This window comes from Monodelphis domestica, chromosome 6, assembly GCF_027887165.1.
Source record: "Monodelphis domestica isolate mMonDom1 chromosome 6, mMonDom1.pri, whole genome shotgun sequence".
Taxonomy (NCBI): Eukaryota; Metazoa; Chordata; class Mammalia; order Didelphimorphia; family Didelphidae; genus Monodelphis; species Monodelphis domestica.
Genome location: NC_077232.1, coordinates 274,356,059 through 274,375,197, shown reverse-complemented (window position 1 = coordinate 274,375,197; position 19,139 = coordinate 274,356,059). Strand labels below are relative to the sequence as shown.

At 37.5% G+C, this 19,139-nt stretch overlaps 1 protein-coding gene across 4 annotated transcripts in view; it reads left to right on the top strand.

Annotated features, from left to right (window-relative positions):
* Positions 1–19,139, top strand: part of FRAS1 (Fraser extracellular matrix complex subunit 1) — a 637,413-nt gene that overhangs the window by 401,276 nt on the left and 216,998 nt on the right. For all 4 annotated transcript variants that reach the window (XM_056803248.1, XM_016423079.2, XM_007495970.3 and 1 more), the window contains 4 exons: positions 607–747; positions 4,177–4,447; positions 5,915–5,999; positions 18,404–18,730. In XM_056803248.1, coding sequence (XP_056659226.1) covers positions 607–747; positions 4,177–4,447; positions 5,915–5,999; positions 18,404–18,730 — 824 coding nt within the window. The remainder of the gene's footprint in view (positions 1–606; positions 748–4,176; positions 4,448–5,914; positions 6,000–18,403; positions 18,731–19,139) is intronic.

Sequence of the window (19,139 nt, the reverse complement as noted above, 5' to 3'; positions counted from 1 at the left end):
TGCAAACAGAGAATATGTAAATATTTTTCATTTTATTATTCATATTATTTTATTGTTTTTTATATTTATATTATTTACAATTTATTATTTATCGGTTATTTTATAACTGATCCTAAGATCATATGTGTGCATATATATAAGCACATATATACACACAAAATATAGTCGATATATTCTAAAATGCTAATGTATTTAATAGATTTATTTACTGTACCATATCATTCATTATGTTCTTCTGTGTGATAGATAAACAGAATGAGGTAAATAGCACAAGGGCAGGGCACATATCTTATCTAGATGTTATTTTTTCCTCTGCCACTGGTACTCAGTACAATTTTCTACATGCGGTAAAATGTAGTAAATTCTTGTTGCATGTATGCTGACTGTATACTATTATAGGATGTGAAATCCCATCCTGTTTGACTTCTGAACTGATTCCCTTTTGAGATCAAAATAATTTTCTGTGTAGTAATCAAAGTCTTCTTTATTGTTGGCTATGGAGTTTTGTTCTATTTTTGCTTTAACTGTTGTCTGGAGACTTTGGAACTCCTTAGAACCCCTGACAAAACTAACAAGGCTGCCTTCTTTGTTTCCCGTTCCTGACAGCCTGTCCCCCAGGGTGTTTGGAGTGTAGCCATGAGGAACACTGCCATCTCTGTGACTATGGAATGTCTCTCAAGAATGGGCTTTGTGTTTCCAGCTGTGGTCCTGGCTTCTCTGGCCACCTCCAGAATGGAACGTGTCATGGTGAGTGCCTGCTGAGGGATTCTCATCTAACAGTCCTGGGAATTTCTCAGTGGGAAGGCTGTGTTGTCAGCAGGAAAGGCAGCATTTGTTTAACAAGATATCACTTAGAGTATTCCCACTTTTGTGTAGGCATCTTGAGTTGCTTAGAAACAAAGGGCTTCTCATGGATTTTGGCAAAGGATGATAGCTGAGCCAGTATACTGTAGGCTTTTTTTATTGGAAGAAAATAGAAATCCATTTATAGCAACCCAATTTGTCAATATATAGAATGATCAGTTGGGATGTAATTGTATCTGCCAAGAGACCAGAACACAGGCACGTGTGCTATGAATGAATATCTGTTAAGGGCACATTTCTGAAACAAAGGACCTCCTTTCCATTATGAGTGTTATAAAGAAACCAGAAGGTAGTCTCTCCAAATGCATTCATATATGACCTACAATATCAAGAGTTGTTGATTTGAATTAAAACTGACATTTGAACAGACAATTTTAAATTTAGTAAACTTCTAGAGTTATTTTGTTATTGTCATTAATTTTTATTATCCTTGACTGAATTGTTCTCCCATTTGTTAATCCTGTAGTAATTTAGAATTTAGCAGACTGAGCATAGAAATCATCTGATGAAAGTTAATTGCCATTTCCCTCAATTAATAAGCATTCCTTGAGCACCTACTCTGCTCCCAATACTGCAGAATCCATGTACAATTATAATACTTTGCCCCCAAAGTCAACATTCCAAAACTGCCTTTTGTAATTTGTGTAAAACAGGAAGTTCTAGCCATTGGATTCTAAATATCATTATTTGGGATAGGGCTATTGTATTCCTATATTACAAAATCCCTAGTATTGATATTTTATCCCTAGTGGTGAAACGTAATTTTAGGATTTCTGATACTTGGTTAATTTTGTGTCTTAATAAATGTGATGCTAGAAATCTAATCCAAGCAATGACTAATTTAAATGGTCTACTCCTGTATCCTTTTCCAAAAATACAGATTTTTGACAATTCTATTTTTGATTGCAGTCACACACTTCTTAGCTTATTTAAGCTAATGGACCCCTTTAGCAAGACTGGTGAATCCCCTGGTCCCTTTCTCAGATTGTTTTTAAGTGTACCCAATAACATTCATACTATTACAAGGAAAACTAATCATATCACAATATAATTATAAAAAAAATTTTTTTTTAATGTTCACAGGGAGAGTGGAGTCAAGATAGTGACTTAGTAGCAGCAAAAGCTGAAACGACTGTGACAATCCTTCCAAACCAATCTTTTAAAAACACTTCAAAATGACAGGAGTCAAAAACCAACAGTCAGACAGAGTGAGGTGGTTCTCCCACTGAACACAAATTGAAAGGTAGTCAGAGAGTGTTGATTTTCACAGAATATGGGCAATTAGAAGCAAAACTGCACACAGAGGAATGCTGACTGACACCCCACCCCCAGCCCCCCACCTACTGCTCAAAGTTCCTAGCCTGGACATAGGCTAAATTTCAGATCCCAGAACTCTGCCTACACCAACAACAGAGGATATGGTAGTAAGTTGTTTAGGGTGCTATTAAAAAAAGTCTATGGATAAAAAAAGGATTGTGCTAAGAGAAATGGGAAGAGAGAAATAAAATGGGGTCAATTATATCACAAAAATAGGTGTGTGGGGGGAACTATCACAGTTGAGGGCAGGATGGTGATGGTTAATACTTAAACCTTACTGTCATTGGAATTGGCTCAGAGTCAATTGACCATGTACTAGGGCATAAAAACTTCACAACAAAATGCAGAAAAAATAAATGCAATTTTTTTCAGATCAGAATGCAATAAAAATTATAATCAATAAAGGTTTGTAGAAGGGCAAATTAAAAATTAATTGGAAATTAAATAATCTAATTCTTCAAAACAGGTCAAAGAACAAATCATAGAAATAATCACTGATTTCATTGAAGATAATAATGAAGACAACATATTCAAATTTTTATGATACAGCCAAAGTATTACTTATGAGAAAATTCATATTCTGAATGCTTATATCAATAAAATAGAGAAAAAGCAGATCAGTTGGATTGGGAATGGAATTAAAAAAATTTGAAAAGAACAAATTTTAAATCCCTAATTAAAGACTAAATTGGAAATCCTAAAAATCAAAAGAGAAATTAATAAAATTGAAAGTAAAAGAACCATTGAACTCATAAATAAGACTAGGAACCGGTTCTATTTTAAAAAACAAAACAAATAAGATAGAAAGAGCATTAATTGATTTGATTTAAAAAAGGAAAGAAGGGAGCAGCTGGGTAGCTCAGTGGATTGAGAGTTAGAACTAGAGATGGGAGGTCATAGGTTCAAATCTGGCCTCAGACACTTCCCCGCTGTGTGACCCTGGGCAAGTCACTTGACCCCCATTGCCTAACCCTTACCACTCTTCTGCCTTGGAACCAATACACAGTATTGGTAAGGGTTTAAAAAAAAAAAGGAAAGAGAATCAAATTACTAGTATCAAAAATGAAAAGCATGATTTTAACCTCTAATGAAGAGGAAATTTAAATAATCACTAAGAGCTATTTTGCTCAATTAAAATATAATAAATCTGATAATCTAGGTGAAATGGATGAATATTTACAAAAAATATAAATTGTCCAGATGAACAAAAGGGGAAATAGAATACTTAAATCTCAGAAAAAGAAACTGAACAAGCCATCAATGATCTCCCCAAGAAAAAAATCCCCGGGGCCAGATAGATTCACAAAGTGAATTCTATCAAACATTTAAAGAACAATTAATCCCAGTTCTATTCAAACTATTTAGCCAAAAAAAAAAATTCATAGACCTTGTTTAACAACTGTGTTAATGAGATTTATATGCAGGTAAAGTGGATTAGAATGATCGAATATCAAAGGAGCAAAGATTTTTAACAAACTCTTACCTTCCATCTTAGAATCTAAGGCAGAAGAATTGTAAGGGCTGGTAATGGGGATTAAATGACCATCCCAGGATCACACAGCTAGGATGTATCTAAGGCCAGATTCAAACCCAGGACTTCCCATCTCTAGGCCTGGCTCTCAAATCCACCAAGCCATCTAGCTGTCTCCAGAAACATAGATTTTAAGTTCAGTAGAAGAAACATAGATTTGAAGGCTAGACCTTAAAGGTCATCAATTCCAATCTCTCATTTTACAGATGAGAAAAGTGAGATCCAGAGAAGTTAAGCTTCCCAAATTCTGTCAAGTGTCTGTTCAAACTCAACTTCTTCCTGATTTCAAAGCCCAGCCCTCGTTCACCATAGACCCTTCCCATCATATCCGCTGAACTAGATTTTCATCCAGTTTCTTTCATTAGTTCTGTATAAACATGCAAACATAGGTAATATTACAAAGAAACAGAATGAATGTGCCTATGTCTGATATTGCTAGTTCTGTGTTTGTTTGTTTTTTCTAGGCAGCTCCTATGTTAATATCCTTCAGGCGAATGCTTCCCTTGTGATGGGAATTGGCTCAGTGCGACCCCTGGATTTCTCCTTGCTGAATGCCCATGATTTAGAAGGCAGGGTCACAGACCTCCTATTCCATGTTGTCAGCATCCCTACCAATGGCCAATTGGTGCTCCTGATGAATGGGACAGAGGTCCCTTTGGGTGCCACTGACCATTTTAACTGGGAAGACCTGAAAGAGAAGAGAGTACGTTTTTTGCACAGCAAAGACAAGCCCAGGTGATTGAACACATGATTGTTCTCTTTCTTCCCTGACTCATTTCTCTCTCTTTCTCTTTTCTTCCTTTCAACATCCTGGAAACAGCAGCCTTTTAGTTTCTTGGGATGATAGATGTTGCCAAAATACAAGGCAGTTTTATCTGACTGTTGCTATCTCCTTGTAACTGTTCAACAATTGTGCTTCCATTATAGACATTTTCACTTCATCACATAATTATGGGTAATTCTCTGATGTGACAAGAAAGTTCCAGCACAATTACATATCTGTGAAATCCAATGCAGACAGAATCTATCATAGACACAGCTGTCCCAGCTGCTCTGTCTTTATCTTCTAGATGGAATATATAATTTTTCATTTCATCATGAAACATACTCTGATTGGAATTATTAATTTCCAAGCATATTAAAATGAGACTGTAACAGTGTAGTCAATTATTAATTATTCACTATATGGAATAACTGCTCAATTTTTCAAACTGATCCAACATTCCTCTGCCACTCAGCACTGGTGGTCTCATCTTCTTACCTCAGACAGTGTACATTCTGCGAATGCAAAATGAGGTTAACAATGTTGAAGTCAAATATATGTTTTTAAATCCTTACCTTCTGTCTTGGAATTAATATTGCGTATAGCTGGGAAGTATCTGAGGACAGATTTGAACCCAGGACCTCCCATCTCTAAACCTTGCTTACTATCCACCAAACCACCTAGCTACCACCTCAAACACATTTCAATTGTTAAATCTGGGTGGGCATAGTGGTTTATACTTTTAATCCTAGTTACTAGAGAGGCTGGGGCTCATGTATCTCTTCAGTTTTAGAGTTCTGAGCTGTGTTGCCCTAAGCCAATCAGGTGTCTTCATTAACTTCAGCATCAGTATGGAAGACGTAGGAAATGCCAAGTGTGAGGAGCAGAGAGAATATCAGGGTGGCTGTAATCAGTAGTATGTGACAAGGAGAATAATATAAAGCCAGGTTGGAGCCAAGTTGAGAAGGGCTTTAAAAGAGAATTAGAGAATAGGGAGCCACTAGAGTGGGAGAATGATATTGTTCAATCTATGCTGAAGGAAAATCACTTAAGGGCCTCTATGGAGGATGGAATGGAGAGTGGAGAAACCTGAGGCATAGAGACCACATAGGAAGCTGTTGCATACATTTATTAAGTATTTCTTATGTGTTTGGCTCTGTGCTGATCTCTGGACATGTAAGAAAAGGCAAAATGGCATCCTGGCTCTTGAGGAGGCACAATGTAAAGAACTGAGGAAAGGAACCATTTTTGAATTTTATTTTTATATCCAATACTTAACTCAATGCCTGGAGCAAGTCAGAAACTCACAAATGCTTATTGAATGATTGCCACCTATAGCCTTATCACATTTGTACAGCACATAAAGATTTTATCATGATTTTATTTTAATGATTGACTTAATAACTTGTTTTTGTTTCTTTCTTGGTTATTTATTTTAGGAAAGGCCATTTTTCCCTGAAAGTGAGTGACCAGCAATTCTTCTCTGAACCACAACTGATCAGTGTCCAAGCATTTTCCACACAGGTAATTACAAACTCTAGTGTAGATATCCTAAGATGATTTGTTACTGAAACCACAAGAGTCAAGCAAATTCATGGAAATGAGATCATATGGATTTGCACTAAATTTCTGCTGCCTTCACTTTTTTTTTTCCACAGAAAAGGGTACCAGGGATTGTGTTGTTATAGTGCAATGAAGGGTATCAGTTAAATGAGGGCAATTGGTTGGCAGAATCCGGAAGACCTAAGTTCAAATCTGGCCTCAGACCACCTGTGTTACTTTGAGAAAGTAATTTACACTGGTTTGCCTCACTTTCCTTATCTTTAAAATGAGGTGGAGAATAAAATGATGAACCACTCCATTATCTTTACCAAGAAAGTACCCCCACCCTACAAAACTGATCCAGTCCCAGTTGTGGCTCCAGGTGTTCTTGGCAGGTGAATGAATGGTAGGATGAAAAAATAAAAAACAGAAGACAGCTGTGCATATAAATCAGCCAGGAGCAAGCTTTGCTTCTGATGGCTGTTCTGCCATGCCCAGGTCTGGTCTTTATTTTTATACCCATTTTCTTGGCACACAGATACATCTTTCAACAACCATATTCAAGTAACGATAATTGGAAAAGTGATACATTAACTTTTAACAAATCACTTGGTTAACATTCTGAGATCATTCTATATTCTTGTATTGTGATTACAGATTCTCACAGGATGAATAAAGGTTCTACTTAAGATAAATGATTTTGTCACAAGTGTCTTAATTTTCTCATTAACCTGTGAGGAGCTTGAGCTTACAAACAATCAGGGAATTTTACTTATTATTTTCAATAAAAAGAAATAATCAGAAATTCTTAAAGACAATTCAACAATCATAACATTGAGGTTGAGAGATCAGAGAGGCATTGAGAACACAATTCAGATTAATCATTAGGCTGATCATTTTTCAGGATTAGCAGGGAGTTTCTACCAAGGGGAGTTTCTAGTTAGTGAAATTCGAGTCACTGAGGCATGATGAAGCTTGGTATACCTATACATTTTGTATGGGCTTTTATGATTTATTTATATGTTGGCTTTAGGAGAATAAGTTTCTTTGCAGGGGAGTAGGGGAAATTCAGGGCTTGCTGGGAATTATGTACCCCATGAAAGTCTTTTGGGTTTGGATTTGAGAGTCTGATATTTTGGTGAAACAGTACAAATATTTTGCTCTCATATTATTCCTTCTAAGGTTAAGGAGAGAACAAGAATCATATCAATTCCATTAGTGAGGGAAGTCATATAGAAGGGACTGAGTGGGCAATTACATTTTGCCAAAGAGTCACTCTGTGACCTCTTGGCTGTCATGTGTGACTTTGTCAAGACATCGTGGCCTGATGGCTCCCAACACCCTCCAACCCCTTCATCCCCACAACAGGTCACTACTGAAAAGACAGAACAAGGAGGATGTAGCAACAAAAATAGCATTTGCACCAGTCAGAACACTTAGATTCAAGTCCCCCCTCTGCCACTTACTTGATGACCTTAGTCAAAGCCTTACCTATTTGAGCCTCATCTTTCCTATTGTGAGATTTAAAATGGTTGAGGTCTTAAACTGTAGTGATTAAAATAGTGGAAGATATAAATTATGATAGATATAAGAGAGAGTGAGTAAATTTGACCACAGAAATATGTTTCACTACAGTGTCTTGGGTTTTAAAATCAAATATAAGGTGGTCGCCAGGGAAATATTCCCAATTATTCAAATACCCAAGTCAATTGGGTTTTATAGAGATTTTTAATTTACAATACAATGAGTAATCAAAGAAAGAGAGAGAGAGAGTAAGAAAGGAATAAGTATGAAGGGCCTCAAGCCAATATGGCCTAGACCTGAGTCTTAAAAGAGAAATCAGTCAGTTTTTTAACACTCACCACAAGGTCTGACTAAACAAGGATACTAGTGACACCAGGCCAGCTTCCTTCCTCAAAGAGTCTTCCAGCCAGAGATTGTTTCAAAGGGCCTCTCTCAAGAGTCTCCAGAGCTCCTACCCCAGAGGGACAGAGCCCCTCAGAGGAGCTCCTCAAGGAGCTCTCCTTCAGAATGAGATTTCCTCCAAGAGCACTTCTCCTCAAAGAGATCTATCTCCAAGGAAAGAGCCCTCAAGCATCAGTCCTCAAGGAAATGAGTCTCTCAGAATGAGATCCTCCAGAATGAGAATCAGAAATCGAGATCCTGAATGAGATCCAAGCTCTTATTTTTAAGGGCAAAATTTCCTCTGTCACCTCCCCTAAGTCCTTACATCTACCAATCACTGTAGATGTTTCTAAAGGACCGCCTATTTTGAATTCACAGCTGAATAGTTTTAATCTCTTTAGTAAGTCAGAAAAAAAATGCTGCTGTGTTGACAAATTTCATTAAGAAAAAACCTCTGAATAAGTTATCACCCTTTTAGGTTTAAGTAGTTTACAAGTTGCCCCACCTATATGGGTACCTAACATCCCATTGTATCAATTTTAAAAACAGGCATGACTCAAAGAACTTCCTGTCCTTTCCATAAGCATGGGTCAAAGCACTTTCATTGTTCTGAAGGAGTTTTCTGTCTTAAAGCAGTCTTAAGTAGGGTGGAGTAAGGATATTCCAAGGCAAGGAGTTTTCACACTTAAGTAGAATTCTCACTATTTGCTAGGGATTTTTTTTTTAAGTAGAAGATTCCCCAATGGGGAAATTTCCAACATTCATAAGTCTGAGAAATTTTAAGGTTTACACTATCCGCAAAATGGAAAACATAATATCTATCCTCACTCTCTTAAAGGAATCTTATGACTATTAAATGAAATAATGAAACCTCAGTTCTAGTCCCAGTCGTTCTACTATCTAGCTATCAATACTAACTTTCTACTAATTGTGCTAGACATAGCTTTGCAGAGTTACCAGGGCATCATCAGTGGTAACTCCACATGAGGCTTAAGGGAAATCAACTCATACTGTTTCATGAAGTTCATCTTATCCAATCCAGGGTCTGTTAACTTGTTTCTTGGATATTTTGATAAGTATATGTCAGTATGCTTTGTTTCTTTTATGTGACGTATACATTAAAAAATAACTATTGTGAAAAGGGATCTGTGGTATTCACTGGTCTGCCAAAAGGGTCCAGGGCTCAGAATAGCTACAAACCCTCAGTTTAGTCCAAGACCATCCTTTTATAGATGGGGACCCAGAGAACCAGAGATGGACTCATTAGGGCTTACAATTGTGGAAATAAAATGGCACTAGAACTCAGGTCTCCTAAATACCAGGTCAAGACTATTTTCATTCACCAGCATCACCTCTTCTACCAGTGTATTCTCTTTTCTAGTTGGGTCGAGGCACAGTAGGTAGGGTGAGTAGTGGGTGCTAGAGTTTCTTTGCATGTATAAATCTGCTTGGTGTAACTTGGATCAATCTACTGGAACTAGAATATTCATTAAACTAGTTTATTTGTGTTTGGTTAGTTTTACCTGTTCCAAGGGAATAGCATTGCATCTTTTATCTAGTACTTAATGGAGAAAGACATTTCCTTGGAATGTCTATTCCGATTAGGATCATAGTTCAAAAACTTGCCACATCTCTGTATCCTTTGTAATTTGTGTTCATGATCTCCTGTTGGCTTTCCATAGAAGATCTATCCATAATGATAGAACAATTCTTTCACATCTTTTATATTTCCTAAAAGGTACAACAGTCAGGTCACCCATTGGTCTGTTGTCATCCCTCAGAATATGATAATCATATCCAATATATAAATGTGTGCGTATATATATACACACACATATATATATGGATAAGTAGCTAGATCTATACACACATGTGTATATAGATGTGTGTGTGTGTGTGTGTAATCTAGTACAATGTCAGTGTTGTATAATGAGGAGTCTGGCCTTCTATTTGGGAAGATCTGGGTTCTAGTATCATTTTTGACATATACTATCCATGGAACCAACTGCAAAGTACTTGTACCTCTTAATGCCATCAATCAATTCTGTAAAACTATTAATTGCAGACTAGGTGCTGACATGCATTGTTTATTGGAGTTTTCTCACTGTGATTTGTGGAATCACTGAAACTAATAAAAGAATCCATTTCTTTTTGGACTAGAATTATAATTTTTTGGTATAGGGTAGGAATCAACAAACTCCAAGGCTGAAACCACTTATTTTTGTTGAACCCCAATCCAAAGGATATTTTTGTACAATTTTTAAATACAATAAAATGTTATTTAGAAATATAAAAACTGTTCTTGACTCAATCCAGATTTACCCTCTGGCTATAGTTTGATAAACCATGGTATATAGCGCATTGCATAAAAGACAAAAGTAGTATGACATAAAAGTAGAGCCAGTGAATATCATAAAACTCAGAGTAATGGTATTCTGTTCTCATAGTTCATTTCTGACAAGTTGCATTTATATGTCTGGCATTTGTGGTAGAAGTCTGATTAATTGAACCTCCTGCACTTGAAGGGTCATCATGTGTGAACATAGAATGAGGAAAGAGCCTCAGGAAGGACAACTGCAAACACTAAGAGACAAACACTGTGTGACCTTAAAAATGACCAGTTATTAGAAGGTCTTCTGATATAAGAAGCCCATGTTAGGGATGATTCAGGGATCAAACTATAATTAATTAGTTGCAAGCTAATTTCATTTAAATTCTTTCCATAAATATTTAGAACTATGTAATGCCTTTTGAATCAAGATGAGGTATTTCTTTTGTCTGTAATTAAAACATGAAATAGCTCTCATATAAAAACATGAACCCAAAAGGTCTTATTCACTCATTGACAATGTTTTTTTCTTTTTTTCTGTTTTTAACAAAATAATTTCCACCAAGTGAGCCAAAGGATTAAGATTAATGCTGGCAAAAAAAAATTTTCTGAGCTGAGTTGAAGTTCATTTAAAATAAAGAGTTGGTATTACCAGAAACTCAAGTACCGATTGGAGAGAATGTTTTATCTTGGTGACATTTTCTAAAGATGGGATTTGGGGGATGGAGTGTTATTGAGTTAATGATTTTTTATTGCTTCTAGTTTTTGATCTCTTCTCTCTCTGACTTTTTTGAGACATCATCACATAAATCAATTTGGCTATTTCCCCTTTTATGTCTTAATATTAAAGCCAAGGCCTCTCTTGCCTACGTTACAGTCTGCCGAGGTCATTCCCACACACAGACTTTTCCAGCTGGTCTTTTGGGAGATGGATAATCTGTGGCTTCACATCACATGCCTGTGGTGATACTGTGTCAGTCAGACAGCATTAATACCACTTAAATGGGTAGTGTATTTTGTAGGGGACATGGTGGTAGGGTGAGGAGGACTAATGTGATTTTTAAGAAAGAGATTTGGATCAAAGAAAGTTGGTTGGGAAGAAAGTAATAAATTTCTGTTTCTGAGGACACTGATGTTTTCTTTGGCTCCTTGCCTTGTCTTTAAGAGATTTTACTATTTGGGCTTTTTAAGTCTCATCTTGAAAGACCACTTATTGTCATATTTACAATATTTTAAGAACATAAATTAACCCTGAAGAAAGCATACTTTGTGTAGTGCACAGTAGGTTACATGAATTCACCAGACCTGGTGCTTATTGGCCTGTTGCCATCTTCCTAGGGCATAATTTTGTCAAGTTTCTTAACCTCAATATAAGTAGAATCCTATTCAGATTTTAGAAGAGAACTTGAAGGAAAATTAGATAGTTAAGAAGGAGGCCTGCTCATGGAGGATAGCTGTATGCTTGCTGAGTATACTCATAATGGAGTGACACTAAACTGGAGGGAGGTATGTTAAAGGGAAAAGATCACTGATTCTGGAGTCAAAGGACTTAGATTCAAATCCTACTTATGATGCATACTATTTGTGTGACCTTGGGCAAATCATCCAATTACCCTGGGCTTTAGTTTCCTCATCTGTAAAATGAGGTCCGAATATAATGATGATAACAGTTGCTAGCATTTACACAGAGCTTTGAAGTTTGCAAAGTGCTTTACACATTTTATCTCATAACAACTCTGGGAGGTCAGTGCTTTTATTATCTCTGTTCTGCCTCTCCCTTTTGTGATGGTGTAGAAATAAGAAAATGGAAAAGCCTGCAACAGAGATGCAATAGCTGAGACTGCTGAGCTTTCACTCAAAAGGAAAACATTCTATTTGGAATGATGTCCAGAAAAGACAGTTGAGAAAGGATCAGAACAAACTGAAACTAGGTCTCTTTGCTTGGGAGACCAAAGGAAGCCTTAGGTCTTTGGCTTTGAAGACAGAAAGAAATCTGTTGTCTCTTTTGGTCTTTAGCCTTGAAGACAGAAACAAGGGTCTCTTGGCTTTGGAGACAGAAGAAAGAAGGACAAAGTCCAGCTCTCTCTGACTTGCTCTGTTGTGATACAGTGAATGAACTTCCAGACCTGTCAGCCCATTTTTTAAAAGTTGAACTATATCCCATCATCCTCCAACCTAAGACTTGTTCTAGTATTAGGGAAATCCCAAACTCTCTTTCCTGTCATTTCTTATCTTTCCTTTCTTTCCCAATAAACCCCTTACTTAATTTAGAGAAGAGAAAGAGTATTTTATTTGAGACATCATAAAACTCACCCTGAGTTGATTTAAACAAACCAATAGAAGCATCATCAGGAAGGGGGAGGGAAGAAGGGAAGGGAAAAGGAAGAAAGTGGGGAGGAAAGTGGAGAAGTGGGGGAGGGAGGAAGGGAGAAAGGAAGAAGATTAACAGCCCTGATCTTTAGTTATCATTTACCATTCAAATAATCCCTTATTACATCTTCTAATAGATGAGAAAACTCAAGGAGACAAAGCTGGATTTGAATCCAGGTCTTCCTTGACTCCACTTTCTACACTGTACCATCTAGGTGCTAGACTTGATAGCCTTTCTAGCTCTCAGTCTATGAGCCTGAGGGAAGAATTGCCCTTTCCCCATTATTCTTTCCATTTCTCCCCACCCAATTCCCCAACATACACACACACACACACACACACACACACACACACACACACACACACACACACACACACAACTGTATGGGCACTCAAAATTTCCTTTTCATACCTAGTGTTCAGTGAGATTGACTGCTTCTAGGTAGTGCTGAATTTCATTTAAACTAACTTCTAGGCTGTTTCCCAAGGGGATATAACTGAATTCAACATAAAAGGGAAATTAAAGGTTCAGAATCTTGTAATCTTGGATTTTTTCTCTTTTTTTGTTGGTGACGTAAGTTGCCACAGATAATTGTTACTTCACAAATTAAAGACTTTTACTCAGTTACCATAGATTTGCCCCATGGGTTAGTAGGTGTCATGGACATTTTAACAACTGCTAAATAATGAGTAGAGAAATATCTAAGCTAAAGTTAAACTATCTAGAATGTATGTTAGAAGAAGGAAGCAAATAGAAATGACTTTTGAACAGGAAACATAAAGTTAATTGCATTCTTCCATATCTATCTGACTGAAGAATGATGCTCCTTTCAGAATATCCTATTCAAGGTGAACATAGGCAAACCCCATGGCTCTCCTGTCATTTCCTTTTTACTCCTACTTAACACAAAATTCTGACAAAGTCTGTTATCTGGTTTTCAAGCATATTATAGATTAGTAGCCAAAAGTTAGAAATGGGAAGAATGACTCCTATAGGCAAACCCGCTTACAGAAGCAAGAAATAAAATCAGGCAGCAAGAGAGGAGATGAAAAACAATTTAAAAACAGACAGACTCAAAAATCACTAAGGTCATTTAGCATGGGATCAAACACCCCTCTCACTAGTTCCCAGCATTGCCAGTATTACCAAATTTACAATATTTGGAATTCATAGTGGTGGTGTGACCTTAACTCAGTGAGAAAATGTGAAAATAGCTTTTATTATATTCTAAATAAGAAGGCAGGAAATAGGTAATGCATTTTAAGAAAATTCCCATTCCAATTTTTTGTTGTTGTTTTCAAGATACTCAACCCCAAGAAGTGGTGTGTTTTGTGTTACCCCAGCTCTTGAGGACCATCTACTAAGTCACAAAAAATTGTAATTGACCTCAATGGCCTCATGATGATGAAATTATACAGGCAGTTGTGGACAAGTATGGGATAGATGTGAATGAGAGAGAGATACGATATATTACAAAGACTGGATTTTACAATGAAATCTCATGCAAGAAAGAAATAGAACTTTGGCTCCTGTATAAATGGAGATTTGAACCTTTGACTTCATTCTCCAGAAGTCCTTAGTATGTCCCCAAATTCCCTATAATCTCTCCTGCATCTCCACATTGGTGAGATCACGTTATTGGTATTTAACTGGTGGTAACTCCTCCCATGCTTTTTTTTGGGAGGATACAGCAATCAGCAGTGATGGTGGTGAGTGGGGATTTTTAAAATGACTAACCAACCATGGGCATGTGGTTTTGATTTTGTATCCTCTTTATTCCTTGATTTCTAATGTTCTGTAATAAACCTCCTAAATTATAATATTTTATTATTAAAGATTATAATTTTTTAATTTTTTACACTGCCAATGGGGAATAAGGACTGAAATCTCCAGCTAAGAAAAGCAGGTGGACAGTTGAAAAAAAATATCCTCTTGTCCTTCTGATCTGAGAGGGAAAGGAGAAATCTTGCTTCTCTTATTCTGCTACAATCCCTCCTTGATCTGAAGAGACCCAAGTCAACCATCTTTCCTCATTATTGGTGGAGAGTGACCTTTTCCATTTGGGGAAGGCAAGAGACTATCCACCCCAAAGATTTTCCTTCAAAGCTGTATCTCTATCTCAGAAAATTATACCAACCTGACTCCACAAAGATCCTAAGGTCTTCTGTGACTTAGGTCCCTAGATTTGAGCCTCCACCCCTGAAGAAACTTTAGGGTGGAAAATAGAATAGGGACTTCCTGTTTCCCTCTTCCTTAACCTACCATTCCAGACTTATCAAGGTCTAATAAATAGACCTTATAACTTAGCGAAGAACTAGACATCTCTCTTCAATGTACTAAGGGGATCACAGATAACAATCATCCAAAGAAGAGAACAGAAACCAGAGATTGAAGGGAATTTCCTCTTACCCTTCAGCTCTGGACATTGATTAACTTCACCTTCTCTGGGACAGCTCTGCCTGGGATAAGTGGTGTTTCTCTTTATCTGTTCCCTCCCTCTAAGTTACCTGTTAAACTTTGGTTCTTGATCCCTCACTAGTATATAGACTCAATGGCCTTTCCAGTTATGGTTCCTTTCCAATGAGAAGTTCTGTGCTTCTGACTAAAATATGGATCCTTGAAGTATTTGAGAAGCTTAAAGGGATTAGATCCTTAGCTATGTAGAAACCTGAGCAATCTAGCATACCCGAGGGAGCTGAATAATGAGCTCTTATTTTTATGAGATAACTGATTGCATTATATCATCATAATTCAGTAAGCCTCATTTTCATTTTTTCCTTTCCCATTTCCTTAGACTTTCTCTGCCAACAGTCAATGTTCCTAAGTATCCACTGTTATGGAGAGAGCCCTATATTAGAAATTGTAAGAGATAGAAATTATAAAGAGGCATTGAGATGCTCATAATCAAAACTCATGAATTCTGAAATGACTTCAAACACTCATTAAGCTTAAAATAATACTTTTTAAGGGCAAAATTTAAGGGTAAGCCATCAGTTTTTGATATTCCTTCAATAGGCTTTTTCAGTCAGGCAATCAGTAAACATTTATAAAGTGCCTTTTATGTGTTAAGCACCATACTAAATACTGAAGATATAAAAAGAGGTAAAAGATAATCCTTCCCTTCAAGGAGCTTACTGTCAAAGGAAGAAGACAGCATAAAAGTAAATATACATAAAGCAAGGCTAAATAGGAAATAATAAAAAAGAAAGCACTGGAATTAAAAGAGGTTAAGATAGACTTCCTTTAGAAGGTAGAATTTTAGTTAGGACTGAAAGGAAGCTGGAAAGGTCAGTGATCAGTGAAAAAGAGGGTGAGAACTGGGTTGGCAAGGAAGATAATTAGAAATAGAGTCCAGAAATTGAAGGTCTTGTTTTTGGAACTGTCAAGTGGCTAGTGTCACTGGATCAAAGAGTCTATGTTGTGGAGGCAAGTGTAATAAGACTGGAAAGGTAGGAGGATACTAGGTTATGAAGGACTTTAAATGCCAAGCAGAGTATTTTGTATTTGCTTCTGGAGGTCATGAGAAAGTGTGGTAGGGGGTGATGAGCCACTACCAAAGCTTTAGTGGACATATTCTCTCCATGAATAGCTCTTGACTGATGAAGAGGATGCTTAGAAATATGACAGTCACTACTGAGATTTCTTTCTTCCATTAGTACTCATGATTCCATTGGTTTCAACTCATAATTCTATAGAATAAGTGATATGGAATGACCAAATGGAATCTCTCCAACCCTGAATATCACTATACTTCCAAACTTGCCATTTTTCCCATTATTTGTTAGAACTCTTAATACCACTTGACAAGGTTATTCCAAGCAACCGAACCAGTTTTAGTCCAATAGAACATAGAGTTTTCTGGAAGTGTTTTAAGTGGTATTTTTGTACATAGTCAAAGGCATGAAGAGATAGATAAATGCATGCCTTTCATGTGTCTCTGAAAATCTCCTTCTCCTGTGTGACAAGGAAATCACTTTAAAAGACTGATATATATTAATTTAAGGTCGCCAAGGAATTCAGCTATGTAATTCCTAAATGAAAACTCAAGTCAGCCGTCAACCTTTTATAGAGTTTAATTACAAACAGGAGGAAGAAAGGAATTAGAGAGAGAGAGAGAGAGAGAGAGAGAGAGAGAGAGAGAGAAAGGGGAGAGAAGGGAATAGGGCTTAAATACCCCTTTTGTTTAGGCTGGGCCAAAAGGCCCAAGCCCTTAGATAGCTGGGGCAAAGAAAGGAGATCAGTCCCTATTACTCACGTGACCAAAATAGAGAAACAGTCTCAGAGGCCCCCACCTCCAGCTTCCTTCAGAGCAAGCTTCTCAGAGCACCTCTCCAACCACTCAGAGCCAAAACTCTCCAACCAACCTTCAGTCCTCAGACCCCCCTATCTTTAAGGAAACCATCCAAGTTCCCTCCCCTCAGTTCTCACATCTACCAATCACTGTCCATCATTTTCCCTGTGCCAATTGTGGCTCTAGCTTAACTCAGGACCGCCCAGAGGTCTGTGGCTTTGCACATGTCTGTTGGAGGTCATATTCTCAAATAATTAAATCTTGATCTTTTGCTACAGCCCTTCCTAAATCCTGTTACCCTGAGTAGGGTAGAGATTGGAATAATTAAATTTTGATCTATGCTGCCGCCCTTCCTAAATCCTGTTAGGACTGAGTAGGGTGGAGATTGATTCCAAGTATCTCCATTGTATCAATTCTAAAATCAATCATGACTCAAAGAAATTCCTGTTCTATGCTTAAGCATAGGTCAAAGCCCTTTCCATTGTTCAGCAAAAGGTTTCTGTCCTAAAGTAATCTTAAGAAGGGAGGAGAAGGACCCTCCCATGCCAATGGGGTTCACATTCCAATAGAGTTCCACTATCAATAGGAAATTTTTCAAGTATGAAATTTCCCAATAGTGAAATTTCCAACAATTATAAGTCTAAGAAATTTTAAGGTTTACACCTGCTCTAGTTGCCATGATGTCTTCCTCCTTCTCTTACCTCATATAAACATGTGAGAAATACTGAGGCATGGTTGATAGAAAGCAGCCTTCAGAGGCAGGAAGAACTGGGTTTGATTTCTGCCTCCAACATACACTGTTATGTTGGCCTGGCTTCACCTCTCACTGCCCTCAGGGCAGTCTTTTAGAGTATAATTTATAAAGTAGATACTGACGAACAATGAAGGGAGTTTTCCTTATGTGGAGTTTCTTGCAATAGTGAAATCCCAAGTCCAGTACCAACCCCCCTCCGAAAAAGACAGACATGTATATGGCATTAGCTACTTTTTTTTTCTCTTCATCATTACTATTAACTCTACAGGTTCAGGTGGTTTTTGGACCTTAAGGACATAGAAGTCACCTAGCCTAGCCAGAATCTAGAAGAACATGGAAGTGTAAAGTCCAAATTTTTGGAAGGATTCTGGGTAGGGAAAGGGGACTTTTCAGTAGATTTGGAACCTATTGTAGACTTCCAAAGAAGTACTGGAATTGAGGATGAAAAATTCCCTCAACTTCCAGAAGTCACAAGATTCTGGAGGTCTTCTTGATATCTGGACCAAAAACTTGACATACCCGAAAGAATATGGGGGTTTCCAAAGTCTAGGTGAGAGATTGCTGGCAATTCTGCGAGCTCAGCCATCTGGACATGGTTTAGTCTTCTCATTCACTTGACACCTTTCTGAAGAATATGGTTTGGTAGTTTATGAAGAATATAGCATCTACCTTCATTACTTTTGACCCTACTGTGTTCTTCTCTTGACTTTTAGACCCATTTCTCTTCTCTCTGCAGGCTCCTTATCTACTAAAGAATGAAGCTCTTCATATTAATAGAGGTGAAAGTGCTGCCATCACCACCCAACTGCTGGACATCCGAGATGATGACAACCCACAAGGTGTGATGGTGGAGGTGGTAAATGCCCCCCATTATGGCCAGCTCCTCCAGCCTCTGCGTGACCCCGGTGCCCCTGTCCATCAGTTCCAGTTGGATGACTTGGCTAGAGGCCTTCTCTACTATGCACATGATGGCTCAGACAGTACTTCTGATGCCATTTTCCTGCAGGCCAGTGATGGGTACTCCTTCCAAAATATACTATTTAAAGTACAGATCATGCCAAAGGTAAGCACCAGTTTCAAAGCTCTTGTGCCTTTAAGCTAGAATGCTGGTATTGATAATGTGTTCTCTTATGTTCTGGTCAATGTGTACACAATGGATATTTTATTATGACCCTGTTGTATGTTCAGCAAAGAATTATAAGGCATGATTCCTATAAATAATGATGTTAACATCAATTTTTAGGAGGGCTGCTTCAAAATGCAGAAAGTACCACAAAGTAAAATATCAAATTATTGTTATTTTTAGGCCCTTTCTATCCATATTTGAATCAAAATTGTATATTGGTTTCAAGGCAAAAGAGCAGTAAGGGCTGGGTAATGGGGGTTAAAGGACTTGCCCAGAATCACCCACCTAAGAAAGTGCCTGAAGCAATATTTGAACCCAGGACCTCCCATCTCTAGGCCTGGTTCTC